The 23,067-nt window shown below is 44.1% G+C and overlaps 1 protein-coding gene across 1 annotated transcript in view; it reads left to right on the top strand.

Moving 5' to 3' along the window:
- Nucleotides 1-1,820: 1,820 nt before the first annotated feature.
- Nucleotides 1,821-23,067, top strand: part of LOC118995162 (LIM zinc-binding domain-containing Nebulette-like) — a 187,026-nt gene continuing 165,779 nt past the window's right edge. The window contains exons 1-2 of the mRNA XM_037058094.1: nt 1,821-2,011; nt 3,282-3,376. Coding sequence (XP_036913989.1) covers nt 1,943-2,011; nt 3,282-3,376 — 164 coding nt within the window. The 5' untranslated portion in view covers nt 1,821-1,942. The remainder of the gene's footprint in view (nt 2,012-3,281; nt 3,377-23,067) is intronic.

Here is a 23,067-nt window from a genome sequence, read left to right as displayed (position 1 = left end):
CAGGTTTATCCATATTCTGAGGTCGATTTCTAAACAGCTCTGAGGTGTTTTTAAATGACAACTGATCCTCTGTGACACCAAATTATTGTTTTATTTGCTTTTGAGGTGATCTTGTGAGCACAGCACTGAGTGGTTGTTGCATTGGCGAATCCCTTTTAAGTAATTATCTCTTTTGAAAAGTCAAACAGCACAGCCTCATTATGAATGATACTTCAATGCAGCCTGCCTAAGAAGCCCAGAAATCAACAATTTTCTTTTTTCGTGAAAGGCCTCAGCTATGATTTAAAAAATGACAGAAATATTTGTTACAGTAGTTGCTATGTGATAGTCTTAGTATGTGTGCTAGCAATGGAATGTGTTTATTTGTTGTAACCTATGATAAGCCTATCTGGTACCCGGAGTCAGGCAGATTCGGAAACACTTCAGAGCCGATGACTCATTTAATCCTCACGGTGGGAGGGTAGGAGATGTTTTGTAGCTCTGTTATCCCCATTTTGTAGACCAGAAAATTGAGGCACAGGGAGGCTGTGTTGGCACAGAGTTGGGTATTTAATGCAGAGTTGGGTTTTTAATGGCAAAGTTGGGTTTTTAATGCAGGCAGTCTAGTCCATTTCTTGGTCTTTTATAAAGCAAGTCCAATAACCTGACATCTTTTGAAACTAAAAACCGATGCCCATTCTGTTTGGTTCCATCCTACCTTCAGTTTTCAGTTCGATATTTTGGCCCTTGTAGTTAGAACCATGAGTTTGTAATTGCTTGCCTTAATGCAAGTGAAGAACTCTTCGTAGATACTGTGGTTAATTGAAAAAATATACGGTGCGGGCGTGTACACACACACACACACACACACACGCAGCAAAATGAACGATGACCGTTCATTAATCAGGAAAGGCTTGATTCTGGCCTAAAATGACCAGTCGTTCTCCAAGAAGGAATACAAAAAAAAATGCAGGCAAGGGTTGGGTGCCAGGGAGAAAAGGCTCTTTCCCATCCTGGCCCAAGGACTTCACGCAGGCACTTGGGGGGTCGCTTTCTCCCAGCAGAAGCCCTAGAAGCGGGTGCGGTACCACCGGCAGCGCCACGGAGACAGGAGTCGGGCTCCCCGCGGGTCTCCGGGGCGCGATCGGCCCCTTGCACGCCGCCCGGCAGCCTCTGACCGAGACTGGGCGATGCGAGGGCGTTGGGGCGCCTCTGCCCGCGGCCCCTGAGCTAGAGGAGGAGGACAGCATACCCCCGCGCGCTTTGGGTACCGGGGACAACAGCCTGGGAGAGGGGGTAACCCAGCCGGGGCAGAAAAGATGAGGAACAGCGGGGAACGGGCGGGTCGGAGGTCCCTCATTCCTCCATCCCCCAACCGCTTCCCTCCCCGCCACCGCCCACCTGGCCGCCCCCGGCTGCGGCACCAGGCGCGCTCCCAGGTCTCGCAGTCGCAGCCCGCAGTGTCTGCGGACTCTCTGGGGCTCTGCCCTACTCCTCCCCGGATTCGCCCTCCCTGGTCGGTGCCCGACGTGCTCGTTCCCTGCCACTCGGGTCGGGGCGCGCCGGTGGGTTTGGCCTGCGCGGCGGCGGCTGCGGCGAGGCGGGGGAGCTAGTGAGAGCGAGGGGCGGGCACGAGTGTTTGTGTGAGTCACCGGTACCTGGAGCGCGAGCGACGCAGAGCCAGCGGCGCGCAGCCCGAGCCGGAGCCGAGTGGGAGCCGGAGAGCGCGGCCGCCCCCGGGAGCCAGGCCCAGCCGCGCACGCCCCCGCGCCCCCGTCGCCCCAAGTTCCTGCAGCTCAGCGGGCTCGCTCCTAGCTCGGCGACCACTCCAGACCCCGGCGCCCGCCGTCCACCACCCTTCTGCCGGCCCCGAGGCGGTGCGGGGCTCGCCGGGGGATGTCACAGCGGCTCTTCGGAGCCCCCAGCCGTTGCCGCCCCGCCGCCGCCCCCGGGAACCGCGACAATGAACCCCCAGTGCGCCCGCTGCGGAAAAGTCGTGTATCCCACAGAGAAAGTCAACTGCCTTGATAAGGTGAGCGGGGGGCGCCGGGCCGGCCGGGACCTGCCGGCGCTGGGCTGCACCTGTTCAGAAGTTTTGGCACCTGGGACGGAAAGAGAAGAGTGGGACTGGGTGTTTGTGTGGTCTTGGCCCCGGGTGTGGGCACGCGAAGGAAAACGCCCGCGGGAGTGTCAGCGAGCACGCTTGGCGATGGTGTTGTTGGAACCGGAATAGGCTTCTGTCGGGGTGCGGGCGGCGGGGGGTGCGGGGCTGCGCCGGCCTCGGCGGAGCGGCTGCGGGTGCGCACCGCGGAGCGCGGCCCGGGGCGCAGGAGCCTAGTCGGGCATCGCGGGGGGCGGGGGGGGGGCGATCGGCCAGCCGCGCCCCATCCCCCTCCACTTCGGTTTCTCACTTCCCGGTGCCCGCGGGCCAGAGGACCTGCCCGCACCCAGACTGCTCCCCCGCCCAGCGCCTCCCCTGCGGGCTGCGAGGTGCAGAGGCAAATAGTAATTAATATGTCAGGGGCGGCCGCTGCCGCAGTGCTAAGAATAATCCCCCCGGAGAGCCCCGGCTCCGCACAGCGGGCAGGGCTCTCCGGGGCTAATCCCCCGGTTGGGGAATTCCAGAGGAAGTGGCCGCAGCCGGGCCCCCGCAGCCCTGCTCCAGGCCCTCCCCGGGCGTGGATGGAGTTGAACAGCCTGGGAGACAAACCCCGGTGCTCTCCTGAGTGCCTGACAATTGAAACCAGCCGGAGGCGGTCCCTGTGAAATCTGCGTGTGGTGTCAAAAATGCCTCCCGAGAGCACACTGTCATCCTGACAGTCGTTCCAGGCAGAGTCCACTTTCCCCCCAGTGTAGTGGAAAGTGAACAGAGATGCGGGGGCCGAGGCTGCCTCCTGCCTCCAAGGGTCGCCTGACTTCCTGTAGAGTCCCGTTTTTTGAGATCTTATAAACGCGGTGTTCAGGCGCTTGGAACTCGAGTCGTTTTCCTCACAGGCTCTGTTTCTCCAATAACCAAGCTCAGAATTCCATTCCGGCTGCTCACAGAGTGCAACATGGACTCTGTGGTAGCTCTTCCATCTGAGCCCCTCCACTGTGGTGGGGATTCATTTAGAGCTCAATTTTAGTAGCTGCCTGCTTTATTTACTTAGATGAAAGTAGACAAATCCACTGTTACCTACCAGAATTTTGTTGTAGTATTCTCAAATACAGGTGGGGGCTGTAGTGCACTAAAAAAGTCTTTTTTCTGTACCTATCCTGGGATGAACGGGCATTGTACTAAAATTAAAAATTTTTTTTTTCAGTATTGGCATAAAGGGTGTTTCCATTGTGAAGTCTGCAAGATGGCTCTCAACATGAACAACTACAAAGGCTATGAGAAGAAGCCCTATTGCAATGCGTAAGTACCGTCAAAACGGTATGCCAGGTGTGTGGCACCACATCAGTGCATGGAAGTGAGAGACCTGCCTGCTCTGGAGAAGCGACTCACTGTGCCACCCAGGTGTGGCAGCAGCCAGTTACCTGCTTATGTTACATACTCTGGGTCCCTGTACTTGGTTGAAGGTCATTGCATTTGCCTTTCTAATGTGTAGGATAATTTATGTCTTCAGCCAGAAGGTTAATTTTTGAGGTTCACAGTGTTGCAGAGTTGGGGAGCTCTGTTAGAAGCTGCAGAACTTAAATGCACTGTGAATGTGTGGGCTCTGAAGTGCATGTCAGGTAGATTTCCATTTTAACCACATGCTGATTTCCATTTCTAATCACATGATGTTGCCATACTGCAGTTTTATATCTGAACCTAGCTGCTACAGAAAGGAGTCTCGCTCACTTGTCCTTAGCTGAGGCCACTCCATAGATCCTGGAGCTTGAACAGGGAACCAAAGAATTGAGACCAGGGTATTTCCTGCTGGTGGGGATTAAAGAAGGTAAGCTATCTTTGCAAGCCTTTCTGTAGGTGTATACATTTAGCCTATAACAGTAGCAATTAGTTAGCATTTATACAGTGCTTACCAGGCCCTTTTTTAAGCTCTTTGTGCATACTGACTCGTTTAATCTCTGCAGACCCTTTGGCTGTTGTTATACCCATTTACAGATGAAGAAATTGAAGCACAGAGAGGATAAGCCTCAGGAAGTGGCTCAGATCACTTCTAGAGGCTGCAAATGGTTTAAGATTGGCCAGTGCTTCCAAATGGCTACCCCGCTGCCCTCAGCCAGGTGTTTCTCCTCTCCTGTGAGCACCCACCCACCCAGACTATTTTCAGCTGTGGGCTGTTGGCTCTGATGGTTGAACCTTCGTCCTAGTTCCCTGTGGGGCATATGGGCCTCGCGGAGGCAGAGGAGTTGCCTAATCTTTTGGCTGGAATATTGTTGTCAGCAATTCATTCTCCCTAGATTTTTTGAAGCAGGTTCATTCAGGTCTCCTGGAAATGGAGGGCCCATGGTTAATTCATGCTTCACTCATGGGATCGTGTTGTAATAGATAGTAAATTTTTGTTCAACAAATGTAATGCACTCATACCTCTCTGGTGAAGAACGTAAAAAAACTCTTTGTATTTCTTTTCAGTTCTAGCTTAGAGTTTACATATAGACCAGAAACTTTGAAACAATCATAAAATTGGGACAGTAAGCAGAATTTAGGACTTTCTTGCATAAGTGAAGTCTACAGATATTCCTCAAACTTACTGATGTTTTCAACCGTCCTATACCATGCCTCTTCCTGGGATAATGTGAGCAAAGTGAGATTTCAATGTCACGGTCTCCTGCTTCTCTTAAAGAGAGGTATGAATGATTGGTTAAAGATCAAAGGCAGGCAGCAGTAACTAGAAGGGAAAGGGCCCCCAACAACCCATAAACAGGATAATGGTTCTTCGATTAAAGGAAAAGTGAACCATTCTTCCTATATGTGTTCCAGCTCCTGGCCTGATTAGACCAGGCTTTATGGGCCATGCCAGGATTCTTTATAGCTCCACAGCCTGGAATTTAACAATGCCTGAGTGGCCCTGGTAGGCCTGGAGGGATGAGAGGGAAGAGGAAAGACAGGAGAGAAAGAAAAGAAGGAGAGAACAGCAATTAATATTATAATGTAATATAATATAACATAATAATATAATATAAATATATTGAATGGGAAAAGAAAAGTAAAAAGAGGTACAATGAAGTGGACCATTTGATTGCATTGGGCCTCCTGAAAATTCTGTACTTACTGCTTAGTTTCAGTTTGGTCCAGTTAAAAAGAATATCAGATTCTTCAGCAAGTCATGAATAGCTGGTTTGCACTCTGACCTAATAGTGAACTGGTGTCCAGAACCTTGAAGATTTGGACCATCAAACAAACCCCTTTTTTTGTAGATAGGAAACAGCCAGCTGTGCTGTTTCAGAGTCTAAGTGTTTACTTTTACTACTTCAGATATCTATAAATCAAATGGTTACTCTCTAGAATTTCTCATGTAATCCCCAAACTTTGTTATTTGGTTTTGTTTTAATTCTTGGTAGCATCTCAGATTTTCTGGTTAATATTGAACCCAGTAGTCTACTTTGCTGAGCAAAGAGACCGGGGAAGACTGGAATTTATTGTTTGTAGCTGAATGAATAGAGTTGATGGTTTAAATTTGCTTAATTTAATTTTAACTTCATGTCATATGAGATCATCAGAGAACAGAACCTGGCTAAGTTGTAGATTCTGTCTGCTGTGAAGGTTCCCGGCTGCAAGGCACCTGTTCTCCACCGTCATCTTTCCAAGGGCACAGGTTGCCATGCAAACTTGCTGGTCAGAGTGGATTACCCCCTGGGGATCCTGATGCCTCTGCTCTAATTCAGGTGGAGTGTGTCAGTCAGCTGTTCCCTGTGGTCTTAGCCAGAAGGGCTGCCGTAATTTCTCTGGGTCAATGGTGGAAAATTGATTTTCTGAAACATAGTGCTACTGAAACATCAAACATTCTATGGCCAAGTAAAGCAGTATTTTATCTGCACCTATTTGGTCCAGGCATCAATATATATATATAATATATATATATATATATATATATATATATATATATGTATATTATATACTTGCTTAAGTGAAAATGGCTATTCTTCTTTCCCTTGCAAAGTTGTATTGTAAAAATTTTCATGTACACAAAATAGTTGAAAGACTGATACAATGAACATCAATATACTCCCCTCTGAGATTTAGTTCTCATTAACATTTTGCCATATTTGCTTCATATTTTTATATGTACAAGTACTTACTTGTATTATTATTGTCTCATTTGTCAGTTTCATACATCAAGTGAGTTTCATACATCAAGGCATTTCATCTGTAAAAACTTCATCATTCATGCACTAAGAACAAGGATATTTTCTTAAAAGAACCACAGAGCCGTTATCATATCTGAGAAAATTAACAAAACTTTCATAATATCTAACATTCTGTTTATATTCACATTTCTGTCATTGTTTTAAAAATGTCTTTTTGTACCTGTTTTCTCCAGCCAGAATCCAATCAAGATTCATGCTTTACATTTAGTTGTTATGAAAATGGCAACTATTCTTGGTTATTAGATATTGAATATTAGTTATCTAATTTCTACTGTCATTTCTATTGATATATATAACCTCTCAGAGTTTTTAGGAAGAGGACTTATGTAGCTTTTCTTGTGAAAATAACATATATATTTAACTTAAAACCTTTAAAATAAATATTAAGAATATGCTTGAAAATTTAAAAGCATAAACATTTAGGATTATGTTAAGAAAACATAAAGACTTATTTTAATTGATACCTGAGGGCATTTTTTAGGTGGAATGAAGTAATAAGTATTCTGTTCAGTTTAAATTGGCTGCTTGTTTATATTCTCATGTGTTTAGAGAAGAACGTTTGATTTTGTGCAAAGGAGAACATGTATAAAATATAATTTGCATAATATTTAAATTTTGATCTTTTGATAGAATGATCAAAGTCTAGTGTGTACTGGATGTAATATGGGACATAATAGACATTTAGTTCCCAGTGTAGCAGGGCACACTATTAAAATATTGAAAGCAAACACGTCTCCTTGAGTACGTGCCGTGTTTTCCTAAGTCTTTATGTTTCCTAAGCAGGCAGTGGATTCTTCAGCATACTCAGGATTTTTTCATCATAGAACTTGCAAAGAAAAGAGCACTTGGCTAAGAGGTGCTGAGAAAATAACACTAGATGATTAGACAAAAAACATAGCTCACATATGCGAGTGAATTTACACACCAAGATAAACTGTAAATGTTTTGCTAGCCAACAAGCCATACAATGAATGCACATCCCAAGGCCATTTGTCAAATAAATTATTTATCATGCATGAAAGTCAAAATTGCATTTACTATGTGCTTATAAAAAACACATCAGTTCTTAAAGTTTTTTGAGAAATATTAACCACTTAGAGATGATAGTGCCAGTGAGTGGCCAGGTAATGTACTATCACCAAAGGTCAAGTTATTTTAGGTCAGGGGTGGGACTGGTTAATGATGCAATTGTTTAGCAGAACCTTGCTGATAATTTTTCCAAATTACCACTTTTGTGGACATTTTATTTATCTTTAGAGGGGAAGGGAAGGAGAGAGGGAGCGAAATGTCAATGTATGGTTGCCTCTCGTGTATCCCCTGCTGGGAACTGGCCTGCAGTCCAGGCATGTGCCCTGACTGGACACAGTCAGGAGGGAATTGAACTGTGGTTGTTTGGTACGCAGACCTGTGCTCAATTCACTACACCAGCCAGGGCTGTGGACATTGTTTTGAGGGGGCTGAAATTTGTCCTGACCTGCCTGCTTTAATATACTTACTAAATGTATCTGTATCTGTATAAATGTATCTTTTCTTATGGGGCTGAAAGAACACAGATATGTGTGCTAGATACGTGTAGTCCTCCTTGCCAAGAAGATTCCCTCTCCCCAGGTAGCTTGACTGACTTTAAATTTGGAAGACTTTAAAAACAAAACAGTGGGAGCTGTGCATTGTGTTCACTTTTGTTCTGCTCGTGTCAGTGTTCCGTCTTGTGAATATTTATTGACTATTGAAAACTTGGAAGATGCTGAGCTCAAGGCCCTCACTGTGAGCCACCCTGAATGGTCAGTGCAGTTCATCCAGCCTGTCTTGAGGGTGATCATCTAGGCCAATGTGCTCATGTACCGTTTCTCTGTTGGTCACTCCTGTCAGTGCTTTGGGAAGGGTTACTAAGGAAATTAAATTTAAACCTGAGAGCTTTTCTACCACGCATTTCTCTTGTCTCTGTTTAAGCATCCCAAACCTGGTTTTATAATCCTCCAAGGACCTGAGTTATTTCAAGGGGACTTAGGAAATTCTTGTTATTATGTTAGCTTTAATTACTTAAGAACTTCTCATGAAAGAAGCCCTATGGTACAATTGAGTTGTGAAGCGACACAGAACTATCACCAAAGGTCAAGTTATTTTAGGTCAGGGGTGGGACCGGTTATTCAAGATTTGAATACTGCCCTACGATTTGAATTGTGTCCTATGAGCAAGTCTCTTGATCACTAAGCTTCTTTTGTAAAACAGGAATTGCAATGCTTAACCCGAAAGGCTGTTAAGGCTCAGCAGGACAGTGTGTGCCAAGGTTCCAGGCCAGTTTCTGGCACTCTGCAGGCTTTCTTGGGAACTGGGAGTGCTCTCATTCTTCAGGGGTACTTTTTCAAGGGAAAAGAGGGTGGCAGAGAGAAGAGAAAGTATATGAAAGAAAGGATAGTCTCACCTATTGAGAGGTATATACCAATGTTTTTTACACTGTGGGTTGCCACCCATTTGAGGGTTGTTTGCAGAACAGAAAGAGAGAGAGGGAGAGGGAGAGAAAATACCAGAGTATGTTTGAATAGTGAAAAAAGCATTATTTTGGCTGTTTTGAATTGTGTGTGTAAGAGTGTACTGGATCATGGTGTAAAAAAATATTTTCACTGGAAGTGTGGTTAAGAAAGCTTGAGAAACACTAATTAGGTTCCAATGCCCCATTGAAAGTTGACATAAGTGCAGAAGGGTGTGCAGTCAGTTCATGAATGTAGACTGCCATTGCTTTCACGCTCTGTGCCACCCACACGCTACCCCACATCCAGTCATCCTTCAGGACTCAGCTCAGCCGGCAGAGCCCTCACCATCCTACACAAGAACCGGGTGTTTACCTGTCTGTTCCCTTTGTTGCTTGAGGTGGCTCTGAGGGTACCTGTCTTGCTCACCCCACATCCCCAGAACCTGCTACTTAGCATTCACGAGCCGCATCAGTGAGTGTGGAGGCTGTGCTGCCTCTCAGGGTGTGGCCACTGCCTTGGCCCTGGGTTCAGAATGCTCCCTGGCCTGGTTCCTTCTGGGGAGGAGGACAGAGGACGGGCGACCTAGAGGAGCTGCCTGGAGAGTAGAGTGGCGGGTTTACCAAGTCTGAACAACCAGGGATCAAGAGGCAGAGGCCCACTTCCTTTCCTTGCTTTGAGGCTCAATTTCAAAATATATCTTTCTAAAAGATTGCTTATTGATACACATTTATTTTCCCCTCAGTTTAATTGTAATCTATTAAATAGGATAATAATTTCTACCTAACAGGAACTTTATAGAAATTAAATGGGGGAAATAATTGTAAGCCTTAGCATATCAAATGGCACCTATTAGGTACACATGTTAGTTCCTTTATTTATAATAAATTGAAAGTTGTTAACTCATATTTCCCCCTTAAAGAGAGGAGAAAAGGAACAGTTTCTATGGAAGGATATTGTGGTATGTAGGAACTTTAGTTCATGTCGGTTATAATATACCTGGCTTACTTTTTAGTTCTACACAGAAAAAAAATTAGACCTTTGCTCCTTGACATAGCCCTGATACGGGAGGATAATGACAGTTTTGGTATTGTTAAAATTGGGTGATTGAAAGTGATGCAAGGAGGCAATATGAACAAAATACAAAGTTTGCAGTGTGTATATAAGTGAGATGATTTGATTCTCAGTTAATTTACTGAGTCATTGATGATATCTAATAAATTTTATTACTTTGAAGTCATAGCAGGACACCATATTTACAAATCACAGACTGAGTTCTCTCACATTGGAAAATGTTTACAAGCGGTTTCTTCAATGTGTAGTTTCCCTCTCTTTATGATGACATAGCTGTTATGGAATGATTTGGATTAGAACAGATTGGGAGGTGAAGCACAGCAGATATCTCCTACATCACAGTGAAATGCAAGGTTAATGCAAGATATAGATGTGTGTGCTTAAAGGGATATTGATTATGTGCCAAGGGCTTGTGTAAGACCATTTTGGTATGTCTTCTTTAAATGTTTTCAGATGAATACTTTACAGAGGACGGTGGTTCTTGGGAATATCAGGAGTGAGAGAGAAGCAGACATACCTGTACCTGACACTCTTTTTTCCAGAGCCAAAGGCCTCTTCAAAGCTCTGTTGCTAGAGGAATAGGAAGTGAACATTTCTTCTCTGTACTCCTATAGTTAGGGTTATTAATAAGACCTAACCTTATAGCAGGGTGATTAGTGGGACCCTGAATAAAACTTATGAGCTGAGTACCCAGAACAGTCCAAGGACTTAATAGAAGGATTGTCATTAATTCTAAAGGTCTGCTTATGAATGAAGCAGCTCTGCAGCATCTCTTGTCAAACCCTGATATGGGGCCTAGGCCCAACCAGCAGACAGGAAGTGGAGAGAAGGACCAGGTTTGAAGGGCAAGGATTGTTAGTTCCAGCGCTGGAAACCCAGTGTTAATTTTTTCTCTAGTCAGCTGTGTGTTTTAGTGGAGTCCTTCAGGGAGTTGCTTTGCGTTCTACTCCTGTTTCTTTCCCACTTTCTCTGTTGACCCATTCCCACTGAATCCTCGGGGGAGCTAGAAGAAAACTAGTACAAATTGTACGCTTTTGAATACCATTGGATCAGTGAGTAGACTGATGGTCTGTCATACTTCTGCTTTACCTCAGCTATCTAAAAAGCCATTTAGACAGAAATCCTTGATTGGCTCCCCCGATGTTCATTATCCATCAAAGGCAGGTGCAAGTCAAACAGAGAGTGTGGAGAGATCTAGGGTGTGGAGTTTGAGAGTTGCTTGCCAGTAGTGAATTTGGTTTTTAAGTGTGACCTCATTGTTTCTTAACTGATCAAGGATGTAATCTCTAGCAGATTCAGGCAGGAGCATCAAGAACAGTGCAGCAAATGCGCACATCAGTACAGAAGGATATAGAAGAGACTGAGACATACGAGGTCTGTCCAGAAAAAGTCCAGCCATTGTTAATATAGTGAGAACGGTTTGCACAACATCAGTGTAACTTGGCAGTGAGAAGAGTGGACTGGAATGCGCATGTGTGAACAATGGCGACTGCACTGTACTAGTCAGTGGGGGTGGTAGATGCCACTGAGTGAGCATGTGTACTGTGTGGCTGACACATTCAAAATGACTGAGTGAGTAGAACAATGAATGTGCGTCCAGTTTTGCATTAAGCTTGAACATTTCTCTACGGAAACTATTTGGATGATTCAGAAGGCCACAGCTATGGACAACTGGTAATTGGCAGCTTGATCGTGAAAACATGCTCGCTCATGTATCATGTCTCATGCAGAGTTTTTTTTGGAAAGCATCAGATCACTCAGGTGACTTCTTCCCTACAGCCCAGATTTGTTACCCTGTGACTTCTGGCTTTTTCCAAAACTAAAATCACCCTTGAAAGGGAAGAGATTTCACACTGCTGATGAGATTCAGAAAAATACAATGGGGCAGCTGATGGCAATTGGGAGAACTGTGTGAGGTCCAAGGTTCTAGTTTGAAGGGGACTGAGATGTCATCGTCCTATGTACAGTGTTTCTTGTATCTTGTATCTTCTTCAATATATGTCTCTGTTTTTCATAGTACATGGCTGGACTCTTTCTGGACGGACCTCATGTACAATATTGATGGTGTTTGGATGTTGGTACCATCCTTTCCTGGCTACTCTTCACGTCATCCATTCTGGCTCCAGAGCCTCATGCATCTGTCATCTTCTATATCTCCCTCCCCTTTACCCCTGTCCCCAGGTATTGATCTCCTCTGTCTTTGCCTTTGTTCAGGCTCTCTTATCACATGTGGCTTGTGATCTGACCATTGTCCCCTAACTTGTCTCCCTATTCTCATCTTTCTCTTTTTGAGTGCTCTTCCTGCCACCACAGTTACCTCTTGTGTCCACGGGTCTGGTCACGCTACTCTCTTGGACAGACATCTCTGATGGTTGGCCATTGCCTATACAAAAAAGATTAGGCTTCGGACAGACACCTAAGGCCTTTCACAGTCTGCCTTCCTTTCCCCATTTCCGTTTATACTTCTCTTCACCACACTGGACCACTAGCTCTGATACTGTCATCCAGTTTCTGAACCTCAGTCTCAGAATCCTCACCTATAAAGTGGGCATAATAATAGACTCTACTTCATGAGATTAAGGATTCATTCAGATAAGTTTAGCATAGTTTCAGGCACACAGGAAGGAGTTAATAAAAATTAGATACAATTTTTGTTACTGTTGAACTTCACACAGTGATTTGATCCTTTACTCGCACTGCTTGTCTGTGTGCCTGCCTTTCCCTCTTTTAAAGTTACCTTCATCTTTAAGGCACACAGCTGTGACAGCCTTTGTGAAGCCATTCTGGGTCTCTCAATTGCTGCACTCTCTCTTTGTGCGCCCATAGTGGTTTTTATACCCCAATCACATCACTTATCAGAAAGCCTGCCTTGGGCTGTAGTTGAGTTTGTTTACCCCTTTGAGGCAGTTTCCTGCTGAGACTGGACCATGGAAGTTCTTAACCTGGGGTTGGAGGTGGGTTGGGGGTGGGGAGGTCCAGTCAGTTGCAAGAGCTTTGCTTCTTAAAGGGATTATTTCTGGCATGGGTTTAAGGAATTGAGAATGGGGATTGCCAAATTGCATTGCAATCTCTCTCATAACCCCGAATGAGTGTCAACTCCACAACTTTAGGGTATAATCCCCAACAAGACAGTCCTCACTTCAGATTCCAGCCACAAGTTCAGGAGTCCCTAGGCCAAAGACATTCCAACCAACTGGTTAGGCATTTGGGGGTTCCCACCTCCTTCTCAGATTTGACAAATTAGTTAGAACAACTCATAGAACTCAGGGAAGTGCCATATTTGAGATAATTGTTTTATTATTAAGGACACAAACTGAAACCGGCCAAGTGAGGAGACACATAATGTGAGGTCTGGGAAGGCCCTGGACACGATGTTTCCCTGCCCTGGCCCTGTGGAATCAGGATGCACCTCTCTCTACACACTGGTGTGTTTACCAACCCGGAATCTGCTGAGCTTTGGTGTCCGGCATTTTTGTTTTCTTAGTCCTTACCTGAGGATATGTTCATTGATTTTTAGAGCGAGAGGAGAGAGAGAGTGAGAAGCATCGATCAGTCACCTTCTGTATGTGCCCCGACCCAGGATTAAACCTGAAAATCAATCCCACTACCTTTCGGTGTATGGGACCATGCTCTGACCAGTCCTGCCACCCAGCCAGGGTTTTTATTGGGATTTCATTACACAGGCATGATGACTCACTGGCCATATGATTGTCCAATCCTCCTCTCCCATTTCTTTCCTGATGTCACCCAACTAAAAGCCCCAACCCTCTAGTCACATGATTTCTGGAATGGCCAGCTCCATGCTAAGCCATCTGGTCAGCATAAGTCAAATATGGACCAAGAGCTCATGAATGACAAGTGTACTTCCAGTTACTCAGGAAATTCCAATTGTTTTGAGTGTGTCCCAGGAACCAGGGGCAAATGGTAGTCAAATTCATTATTATACAACAGGCGTTCTTCTCACTGTGTTTATCACATGTACTGTTTGAACTGTCGACATGAATCTTCATATTCCATTATGACGAGAATGGTGATCTAAAACCCACCATATTCATTTGGTCAATCAGTAGAAGTTGGGTAAGACAGATAACCAGTTTGCTGTCTGCACACAGGAGGTGGTTGGAAGGACTTACTGGTGGAAGAATCCTGAATATAACTCTCCAGATTAGGCTTTTGAAAATAAGCAAGTCTTTCCTATTGGCAAATGAAATTCTTTAAAAAAAATTTTATTGATATTAGAAAAAGAGTAAAGGGGCGGAGAGAGAGAAAAAAACTCCCCATCAATTTGTTGTTCCACTTATTTATGCATTTATTGGTTGCTTCTTGTATGTGCTCTGACCAGAGATTGAACCTGCAGCTTGGGCTATTGGGATGATGCTGTAACCAATTGAGCTACTTGGCTAGGGCAGCAAATGACATTCTCGAGGTTAGGAATGGTCCCCATTGCCTTTGTGTCCTCCAGCGCATACTATATACTTGGTAAATGTCATGTGGACACAGCACATTGCCACTAGCTTTCTGTGTGGGGCTCAGTGAGCTTCTTTGGTTGTCCGAGTGATAGAGCTGAGCCTCAGGCATCCTTAGCTGCGGGAGGACTCAACAAGAAGAAACACAGTTTTCTTTTCATGAGGGTCTGTGCGGGATCCCGACTGGAGGTGGCCATCCTTGGAGGGGTAGTACACATGAGCCACACTTCCTCTGTTCAGGTGAAAGAAACACTAAGACTTATGGCTGGATCCCTGGTCACAGACATCCTCCTGGACACAGGATGACAAGGATAATGGGGTCCACACAGGTAGTTAGAAAAATCACTTTGTTGCAGTGACATGGGTCAGAGTCTTAGGAGTAAACCCTCTGTTTATGACGACATGCCATGTGGACATTTACTTGTGTAGCCACATACTTTCCCCCCTGGAAATGAGTGTGTTTTACTTATTTTCTCAAACAAAATCTCAAGGACTAGTGGAAAGTCTTTGCATTATCTTACGGAAGAATTTAGTTTTCATGGGTGACTTTGTTCAGTGCTCTTGTCTTTCCCCCCAGATTTCCAGAACTTCAAAAACAACTCATCAGAGCCTGCGCTTCTCCCCTGCCCTGGTCCCTCCCGTCTCTCTGCACTACCTGCTCTCTTCTCCCCTCCAGGTCTTTTCTTTTGCCACTGATGTAGTTCTCTAATTTTCTTCAAATGAAGTGGAATTCTATTTTTAAAATTTCTGGATGCTTAAGGCATATAATAATGAAGGGTTACTCCTGTCAGGAATAGAAATACCGCGCTAGAGGCTGCTGAAGAAGAAAAACCCTGTTCAGACAGACGGTGTGCCTCTGTGTGTGTGTGTGTGTGTGTGTGTGTGTGTGTGTTTTAAATGGTAGTTATGTAACACCAGGTTTAATCGGCTGGGAGTCAGGAATGGTTTATTTTTGCATGTCTGTGTCTTGTGTACCTGAGGGGCTGTGCAGTTAGGAAAGCACCTGTACGTTGTACACAGGGCAGTTGCCCGGGAGGTGGCCTGCATTGTGGCAGTTTGACAGATGTCAAGAGAAAAGCATATTGTTTTTCTTTATACAGTAATGGGTATATATAATAGACACGGAACAAACATGTGCAGATTGATTTTAAAAGAACATTTATTCTGAATGGGATACGACGTTCCTTTATTGGACAGCAGGTCTCTGAACTCTGGTGTCTTTCTTTTTGGTGTATACTGGTGCATCAGAAGAGTTTGCCTCTCAGGATTTAAAAATTAATTCCCTGGCAGGAGAAAACAGGTGGTGACATAAAAGCAGTAGTGAATGGAGGAAGGATCAAGTAATCCTCGGAAGAGAACAACAGGGGAATGTTTGTGATCTCACCCACCTGTACCAACACTAGACACTAAAACCGGTTCGTCAGATGCAGAAATATAGCCAATATGTGTTGGAGACGTGTTGGTAACCAAATTGTGGTGGCAGAGGGGCTTGCTGTGTAACCAGAAGAATGCATCTAATGGGTGGATCCGCGTATAAAAAGAAGGGAACTTGCAGGTGAGAAAGTGATGAGAACATTTGGGTGAGAATGAAATGAGGGAGGAACGGCAGCAGCACAGCTGAGGGCAGACGGAGGGGCACGTGCAGACAGGAAACGTAACTGAAGAGTTGCCCAGGTTTACACACTGGTGCAGAGGCAAGGTGCAGTGGTAAAGGGAGGCATCAGTAAGGCAGCTGCTGAAGTTTAAAACAGGGTAGCAGTTGATTTTTTTTTTTTTTGCTTATTTTGCTTAGCATGATATTCCCAAGGTCCATTCATGTTGTCGCAAATGGCGGTATTTCATCCTTTCATGTGGCTGAGTAGTATTCCATTGTATAAATGTCCACATCTCCTTTGTCCAGTCACCCATCAAAGGACACTTAGGTTGTTTCTATGTCTTGTCTACTATGAATAATGCTGACATGAACATAGGGATACACATATCTAGAAAATAAATGTTTCAGATTTCTTGGTTAGATACCCAGAAGAAGGATGTGGGCTCTAAAACAGAAAGCAAAAACTAAACCAAATCAACACACAAACTCATAGTCACACATGACACAATGGCGGTTATAAGGAGGGAAGGAGAGGGGCGGTTGAGGAAAGTAAAGGGAGTCAAATATATGGTGATGAAGGAGACTAGATTTGGGTGGCAAACACACAATATAATGTACAGATGATGTATTATAGAATTGTACACTTGAAACCTACATAATGTTATTAACTAATGTCACCCTAATAAATTTAATAATAAAAGAGTGTGTATGAGAAGAGAAAGGAGTCACGCGTGTTCAGGGAGCCCTGGGTGGTGAGAAACTGTGAGGCAGGAGCCACGATGAGTTTTTATGCCTGGTGACTAGAACAGTCTTTGGCTCACAGTTGGCCTTTAGTAAAGATTTAGGGAATAAACAAAAGAAAAAATAAAAAGAAAGATGCCTCCATGAGATAGAAGACTTAGACAGAGTTCTGATTAATAATGTGTAAATTATTTCAATTGGAGAGAAAAGGGAAAATGCTTCTTAAAACAAAGACCAAGACACAAAAAGTAACATAGGATACCCCCTGGAGGTTTTTAAGCTCCAATTAGTACAACACAGAATTTAAAGGTAGCAAACTGAGAATTCAAGAACACTAAGAATAGGATCAGGAAAACTACCAGCTAATGTGAGTAATGACTTGTGAAAAATTCTGAAGACAAATGAGAGAAAAGATGAATGGTGGCTTAGGGGAGGTGCTGTGATAATAAAAGATGACAAAGGAAAGAAGTAGAGTTACTAAATTCCTATTTATCTTTCATTCTTTCAACCAAGAAGAAAGTATTTAAAACTAGAAAACTCCATGAACATTATTAAGAAATTAAAGTTCGGGAGAGCCAATAGTAAGAAGACATCAAATCATTCGTCGTGGGAATAAAAGGAGTTCACAGCTGTCTAGGACCAGATGAGTGGCATCTCAGGGACCCGAGAAGCCCCTCTCCGTGTGGTTCTGGAACTGGAACTGGAACTGGAGCCACGGCCCTTAACAGGGGGAGAAGATGTGGTGGGAGAGTTAAGAGGATGGACTCAGGCACTCAGTTGGGTCGGTTGCTGCCCTTTGCTGTGCCTCGGTTCCCCTGTCTGTAAAATGGGGATGTAGTATCGGTTTGTCCGTCTGCAAAGTGAGGAGGCCGCCCCTCAGCTGATGAAAATGATAGTCCTTCCTGTCTCTCCTGGCAGGTGTAAGGGAAAGTCAGGTAATCTATGGAAACAGTTGGCACAGAGTTGATGCCATGTCTTAGTTATATTCGTCACGCTCTTTGAGAAATTATCGGCAAAAGAGAGCTTTGAGAGTTCTGGAGATGGGAAAATATTCCAAGTTTTAGAAAGGAGAAGAGAGACTGTGTGTAAAAATTACAGCCTAATAAATTTGACATCAATTCCTGGCAAAATTCTCCTATGCATAATAAGTACAGAGATGGTTTGTGGTGTATTCAAAATAAAAACTACTCATAGCTTCTGTACTAGTTTGCGAGGCCTGCTGTGCAGAGTACCACAGGTTGGGGGGCTTAAACAACAGACATTTATAGTCTCACAGTCTGGAGGCTGGAGGTCTGGAATCAGGGTGTCGGCTGGGTTGGTTTGTTCTGAGGGCTGTGAGACGGGGGTGTGTTCCAGGCCCCTCTCCTTGGCCCATCTTCTCCCCGTGTCTCTCCTCACACTGTTTTCCCTTTGTGTGTCTCTCTGTGACCAACTGGCCCCTTTTTATAAGGACAGCAGTCATCATGGATCAGGGCCCTCCCTAATTTTACCTTGATTTTCTCTGCAAAGACCCTGTCTCCACAGAAGGTCACATTCTGAGGACCTGGGGTTAGTACTTCAACATATCTTTTTTAGGGGGACACAGTGCAACCCATACCAGGTTCACTAACAAAAGTCAAGCAAAGCAAAATGGCCTTGTTTTTTGATGGTAGAGAGAAGGGAAATATACACAGTGAACTTTGAATTTTTTAAAAAAAGGTATTCAGTGCTATTAATTTTCATAAATACAATCTATGGTGGGTCTGTTCCTCCTCTCTCTCCCCCGCAGGCCCTCAGTTTAATCTGCATCTGAATTACACATTGGCCGCAGTATCTGGTTCTTCACCTGACAGATACATTATCAAGACCTCACTATTATTTTCAAAGTAAAATTACCTTCTTCTCTCCCACGGAGGACCTTTACTTTGTGACATTATATGCATTGTAAGCTTGTGAAACAATTATGAAATTGTTCCCTGATGGATTGTTCCTGCTCGTAAGAGAATGGTATTAAAATATTTATAGGGAAATGAATTTCAGTTTCAAGTGAAAAAGGCAAGAAGAAATATGGTTTAAAATTTCATAGAACACGATGCAGTTCTTATCACTTGGTTTTAAAAGTGGAAGCTCTCGTGACTGTGACCTCACTTCTAGTCCAGCTGAAAGACACTGCTGTGGAAATTTATCATAACATTTTTACAACTTAGGATTTATATGTCAGTTTCAGAATTTAATCATTCATTTCTCAGATGGCTTCACGTTCATAAAACTTCTGTTATTATTTTATTAAGCAACGGAGAATTGTAGCTGTGTCTCAAGAGGCAGTTGAGTAGACTGACTTGTGTCCCCTTGGCATTATGTGTCAGTCTTAGGCTCCTAAAATAAATCTGTGTATGTGCACGCAGCTCAGGTGGGTTTTGTGATGAGGCTTGTGTGGGTCCTGGTTTCTGCTCAGGAGACAGGCTGCCTGGTTGGCCTCTTCTCCCAGGTGACGTGTATTACCGGGGAGAAATCTCACCCGCCTGCTGACTTCCTGTGCGTTTTGGAGAAAACCATGGTCCTCCTCCAGTCTTGCCCTCTGACTTTGAAAACAAATCCCAAACACACTCCTTTTTCACCCTCATAATCAGATCTTAACTTTCAGTGCTTTCCAAACCCTGCTGATGTTTCTATCTTGAATTAATTTTTGGTCACTCCCTGCACATTTATACACAGCTGCATGTTGCATGGTGTGCACAACCCCATCGACGAGACGCCAGATGGAAAGCTCTTCAGGCCTTTAAACAGGACCGAGCTACCGCCCCCCAACAGGCAACCCTAATTCCTCCTAATTCCTCCACCCCCAGATGAGTGAATGCCTCCAATTTTTTTCCTGCTGGTTCTTCCTGTTTTTGTGACTTGAGACATTTAACCTTGTGCTGTGATGGACATTTTTAACTTTGCTAAAAACCTTTGTTTCCAAATAGGATTTCTGGGCCCCTCCTGAGACTGTAGTTTAGTCACTCATCTGGCTTTTGAGAAACAGCAGAGACAGGTGGCCGGGGACCCACTGCACCTCTGTCCTCGTCACACAGCAGGGTTCGTCTCTGTGGAAGGAGTGGTTTGGAGAGAAAAGGAGTGTTATAAACAGAAGCCTTGAATTAAAGAACAAACTGGCAGTAACCAGAGGGGAGGCAGAAGGGGAAAATGGGGGAAAATAGGGGAAGGTCCATCAAGGAACAGGTATAAAGGGCTCATGGACAAAGCCAAAGGGGGTAGGTTTGAGGGCAAGAGGCAGGGATGGGTGGGGCAGGGCTGCCAAGGTGGGGTGAAAATGGAGACAACTGTACTTGGACAACAATAAAAAAAAAAGTAAAATACTGACTTAACTAAAAATAAATAAAAAAGCACGGGGCACAGCTCCCTATAAATGGGAGCATTAATGACCACCTGGTACTGCTTTTCCAAGGCGTCCCTTGCCAAGTCCGTTTCCCTCTTTCTCGAACTGGGCAGCACTCCACCCACTCTGTTCTGGTTTTCTTTTCACATGCAGCTGCTCTCTGAGCCCTACCGATGCAGCAGTTTTCAAGTGTGAATTCTATTTATTTATTTACTTATAATAAATAAAAGTTTATTAGATAGACAAATGAATTTACCCTAGGACACTTTTTCCTATTGTGTTTAGAGAAAGAGGAAGGGAGCAAGAGAAACATTGATGCGAGAGAGAAGCATCGATCTGTTGCCCCCCATATGTGTCGAGACTGGGGACTGTAGGCACCTGGACTGAGGGTTGCACGTGCCTAGGCTTGGACCAGGAACAAACCTGAAACTTAGGCATGTGCTCTGCCTGGGAATCAAACCCACAACCTTCTGATTATGGGATGATGCTCCAACCAACTGAGCCACACTGGCCAGGGCTAAGTGTGAATTTTAAAGCTGAAGCATTAAAGCAGTGGTCCCCAGCCTTTTCCGTACCAGGGACTGATTTCACAGAAGACAATTTTTCTGAGGATGCAGGGATGGTTTTGGGATGATTCAAGTGCATCACACTTATTGTGTACTTTATTTCTGTTATTATTATGTTCTAATATATAATGAAAAAATTACACAACTCACTCCATGCTCGGGTTAGCACGTGGGCTTACCAAAACCGTGACCGAGATGAGTGTGCAGTGGGGGAAGGATGCACGGACAGAAATGGTGAATAAAATGATGGGTGTGCCACATGTGGACTAAGATAAGTGTCAGATTCTGACTTAACGCTGCCACCAAATGCAGCTGTACACTCGAAGTACATCAGCTCACTGGCCACTGTAAAGCCTGCCACCAGATGCAGCTTAATTGTCACTTGCTACTCACTGATAGGGTTTTGATACGAGTCTGCAAGCAGTTGATTTGTTATGGTCTCTGTGCAGTTGAATTTCTCTGCTGATGATGATCTGTGTTTGCAGCTGCTCCCCAGCACTAGCATCACTGCCTCAGCTCCACCTCGGATCATCAGGCATTAGATTCTCAGAAGGAGTGTGCAACCTAGATCCCTCACATGCGCAGTTCACACTAGCATTCACACTCCTATGAGAATCTAATGCTGCCACTGATCTGACAGGAGACGGAGCTCAGACCGCAATACAAACAATGGGGAGTGGCTGTAGGTACAGATGAGGCTTTGCTTGCTCACGTCCTGTTGTGCCACTGGGTTCCTAATGGGCCCTGTGGGGGCCGGGGATGGGGATTGGGGACTCCTGCATTAAACTTTATAGGCACAATGCTCAAGGTTTCAAAAGCACTAGTGTATATTTTTAAATTGGAATGCATTTTAAATTATTTTAGATTTTCTGTGAGATTTAGATTCTGAATGAGAGTTTGAGAGGGAAATTCTTTTCTTCTGTTAGCTTTAAACTTGAAAATTTCCTGATGCTGAACATATTAAAGAGACTGATCGCAGGGAAGACTTATTTTATAATGTGAAAATGCACATTCATTGTCTCTAGCATTTTGAAAAAATGTCAAGATTTATGCTGCCTTTTTTCATACTCTGTTTCATATTGTGAGTTTCTAACCATACAGGCTGTGGACTCCTGTGAGTACAGCAGACAGGGAGGGAAATTTGATGTTACAGCTCATTAATGCAGAACTCACCTTCTAAATTTGAAGTGTTTGCCTTGAAGGATATTTTCTGTACTTATTAATAATATAAGTTGTTCTCTTCTGAAATGGGGAATTGTTCTTTTCACCATTACATCAGTTGTTAGTAAATGTTTCTCGAAAACACTGAAGAAGGTGGAACATTTCTAAAAACCATGTGCATGCTCATTATGAATTTCCTATTTTGATTATTGTGTTGTATGTGGCCTTATTACATCATGTACCTTCTAACAAATATAGATGCAGTTTTGAATCCTACTTTTATACTGTGAAGACTTACATTTTATTTCTGTATGTATTTTTATTTCAAGAAGTTAATTGGTAAATACATTATTAGCCTTTGTAATCTTGCTGTATAGTGGGTCATTAAGAACCCAAGCTTTGAAGTCAGATATTTCGATGCAAGCTCCTTCCCCAATTGGAAAGTCACTTCACCTGGCCAGCTTCAGTTTCCTTGTATGTAAAATAAGGATCATAATGGCATTTACCACTAGAGTTGTTGAAGGTTTACAAGGGATGGTGTGTGTTAAGTGGCTGGCCCATTATCATTGCATATTAATGAGCTGGAAGATGCATGGTGTAGGTTCAAGACTTTGGGGCTAGAGACTGGAGATCTGGGGTTGTAGGTTGGAGAAAATCCACAAAAGCTGAAAAGAGAGGTTGAGAGTAAGGAGACCAAGACTTCAGTTCTAAATACATAAAGTGGTGTTGCTTTTCTCTTGGGTTATTCTTTTATTCATATTGCTACAAACAAGGTAATGGGTACAGTTTACTTTTTCCAGAGTCACTTTTCACTTTAGCAGAATAAATAGGAAAAGATTTGTGGTCATTCCTGGACTAGAACCTGAGGCATTTCTCTGTTCTCTCCAAAACAGGAAGTTTAATGACTGTTCTGAGGTTCATGAGTTCAGAGTGGAGTTTGTGCCTGGAACCAAGTATGTTACCTCATCGATGCTTGACCAGGCTAGTTAAATGTTTGGATGAAATGATATGCTTTCCTTTTTCTTATTGACTTTTTGCATTCTGGATTAATGATGAATGTTTGTCAGCAGTGGCTACCTCTGTCCTGGTGGGCTGTGTCATGAGGAGTGGCCCAGGGACGTTGTATGACATTGGGAAATGGCAGTGAGTAGGTGGTGGTCTTTGGGTGCCAAAGCATTCTTGAGTTGAATGGATTTTGAATATCATCCTGGAGTCAGAACCAGAAGTTGTTTGCAACAGAAGCATGGCATTGGGGATAGAGGGATGGCCAAACAGAGAACTTGAACATGAGTGAAAATCCACGCTGGGTTGTACTGTCTTTTAATCCCAGGCTTCTCGGAAGCCGATGGGGCTGGAAGTAAAA

The sequence above is a fragment of the Sturnira hondurensis genome, unplaced genomic scaffold (assembly GCF_014824575.4).
Source record: "Sturnira hondurensis isolate 20B ecotype Veracruz unplaced genomic scaffold, ASM1482457v3 Scaffold0009906, whole genome shotgun sequence".
In the NCBI taxonomy this organism is placed as follows: Eukaryota; Metazoa; Chordata; class Mammalia; order Chiroptera; family Phyllostomidae; genus Sturnira; species Sturnira hondurensis.
Note: the sequence above shows the minus strand (reverse complement) of the source record. Positions and strands in the feature narration are given on the sequence as shown.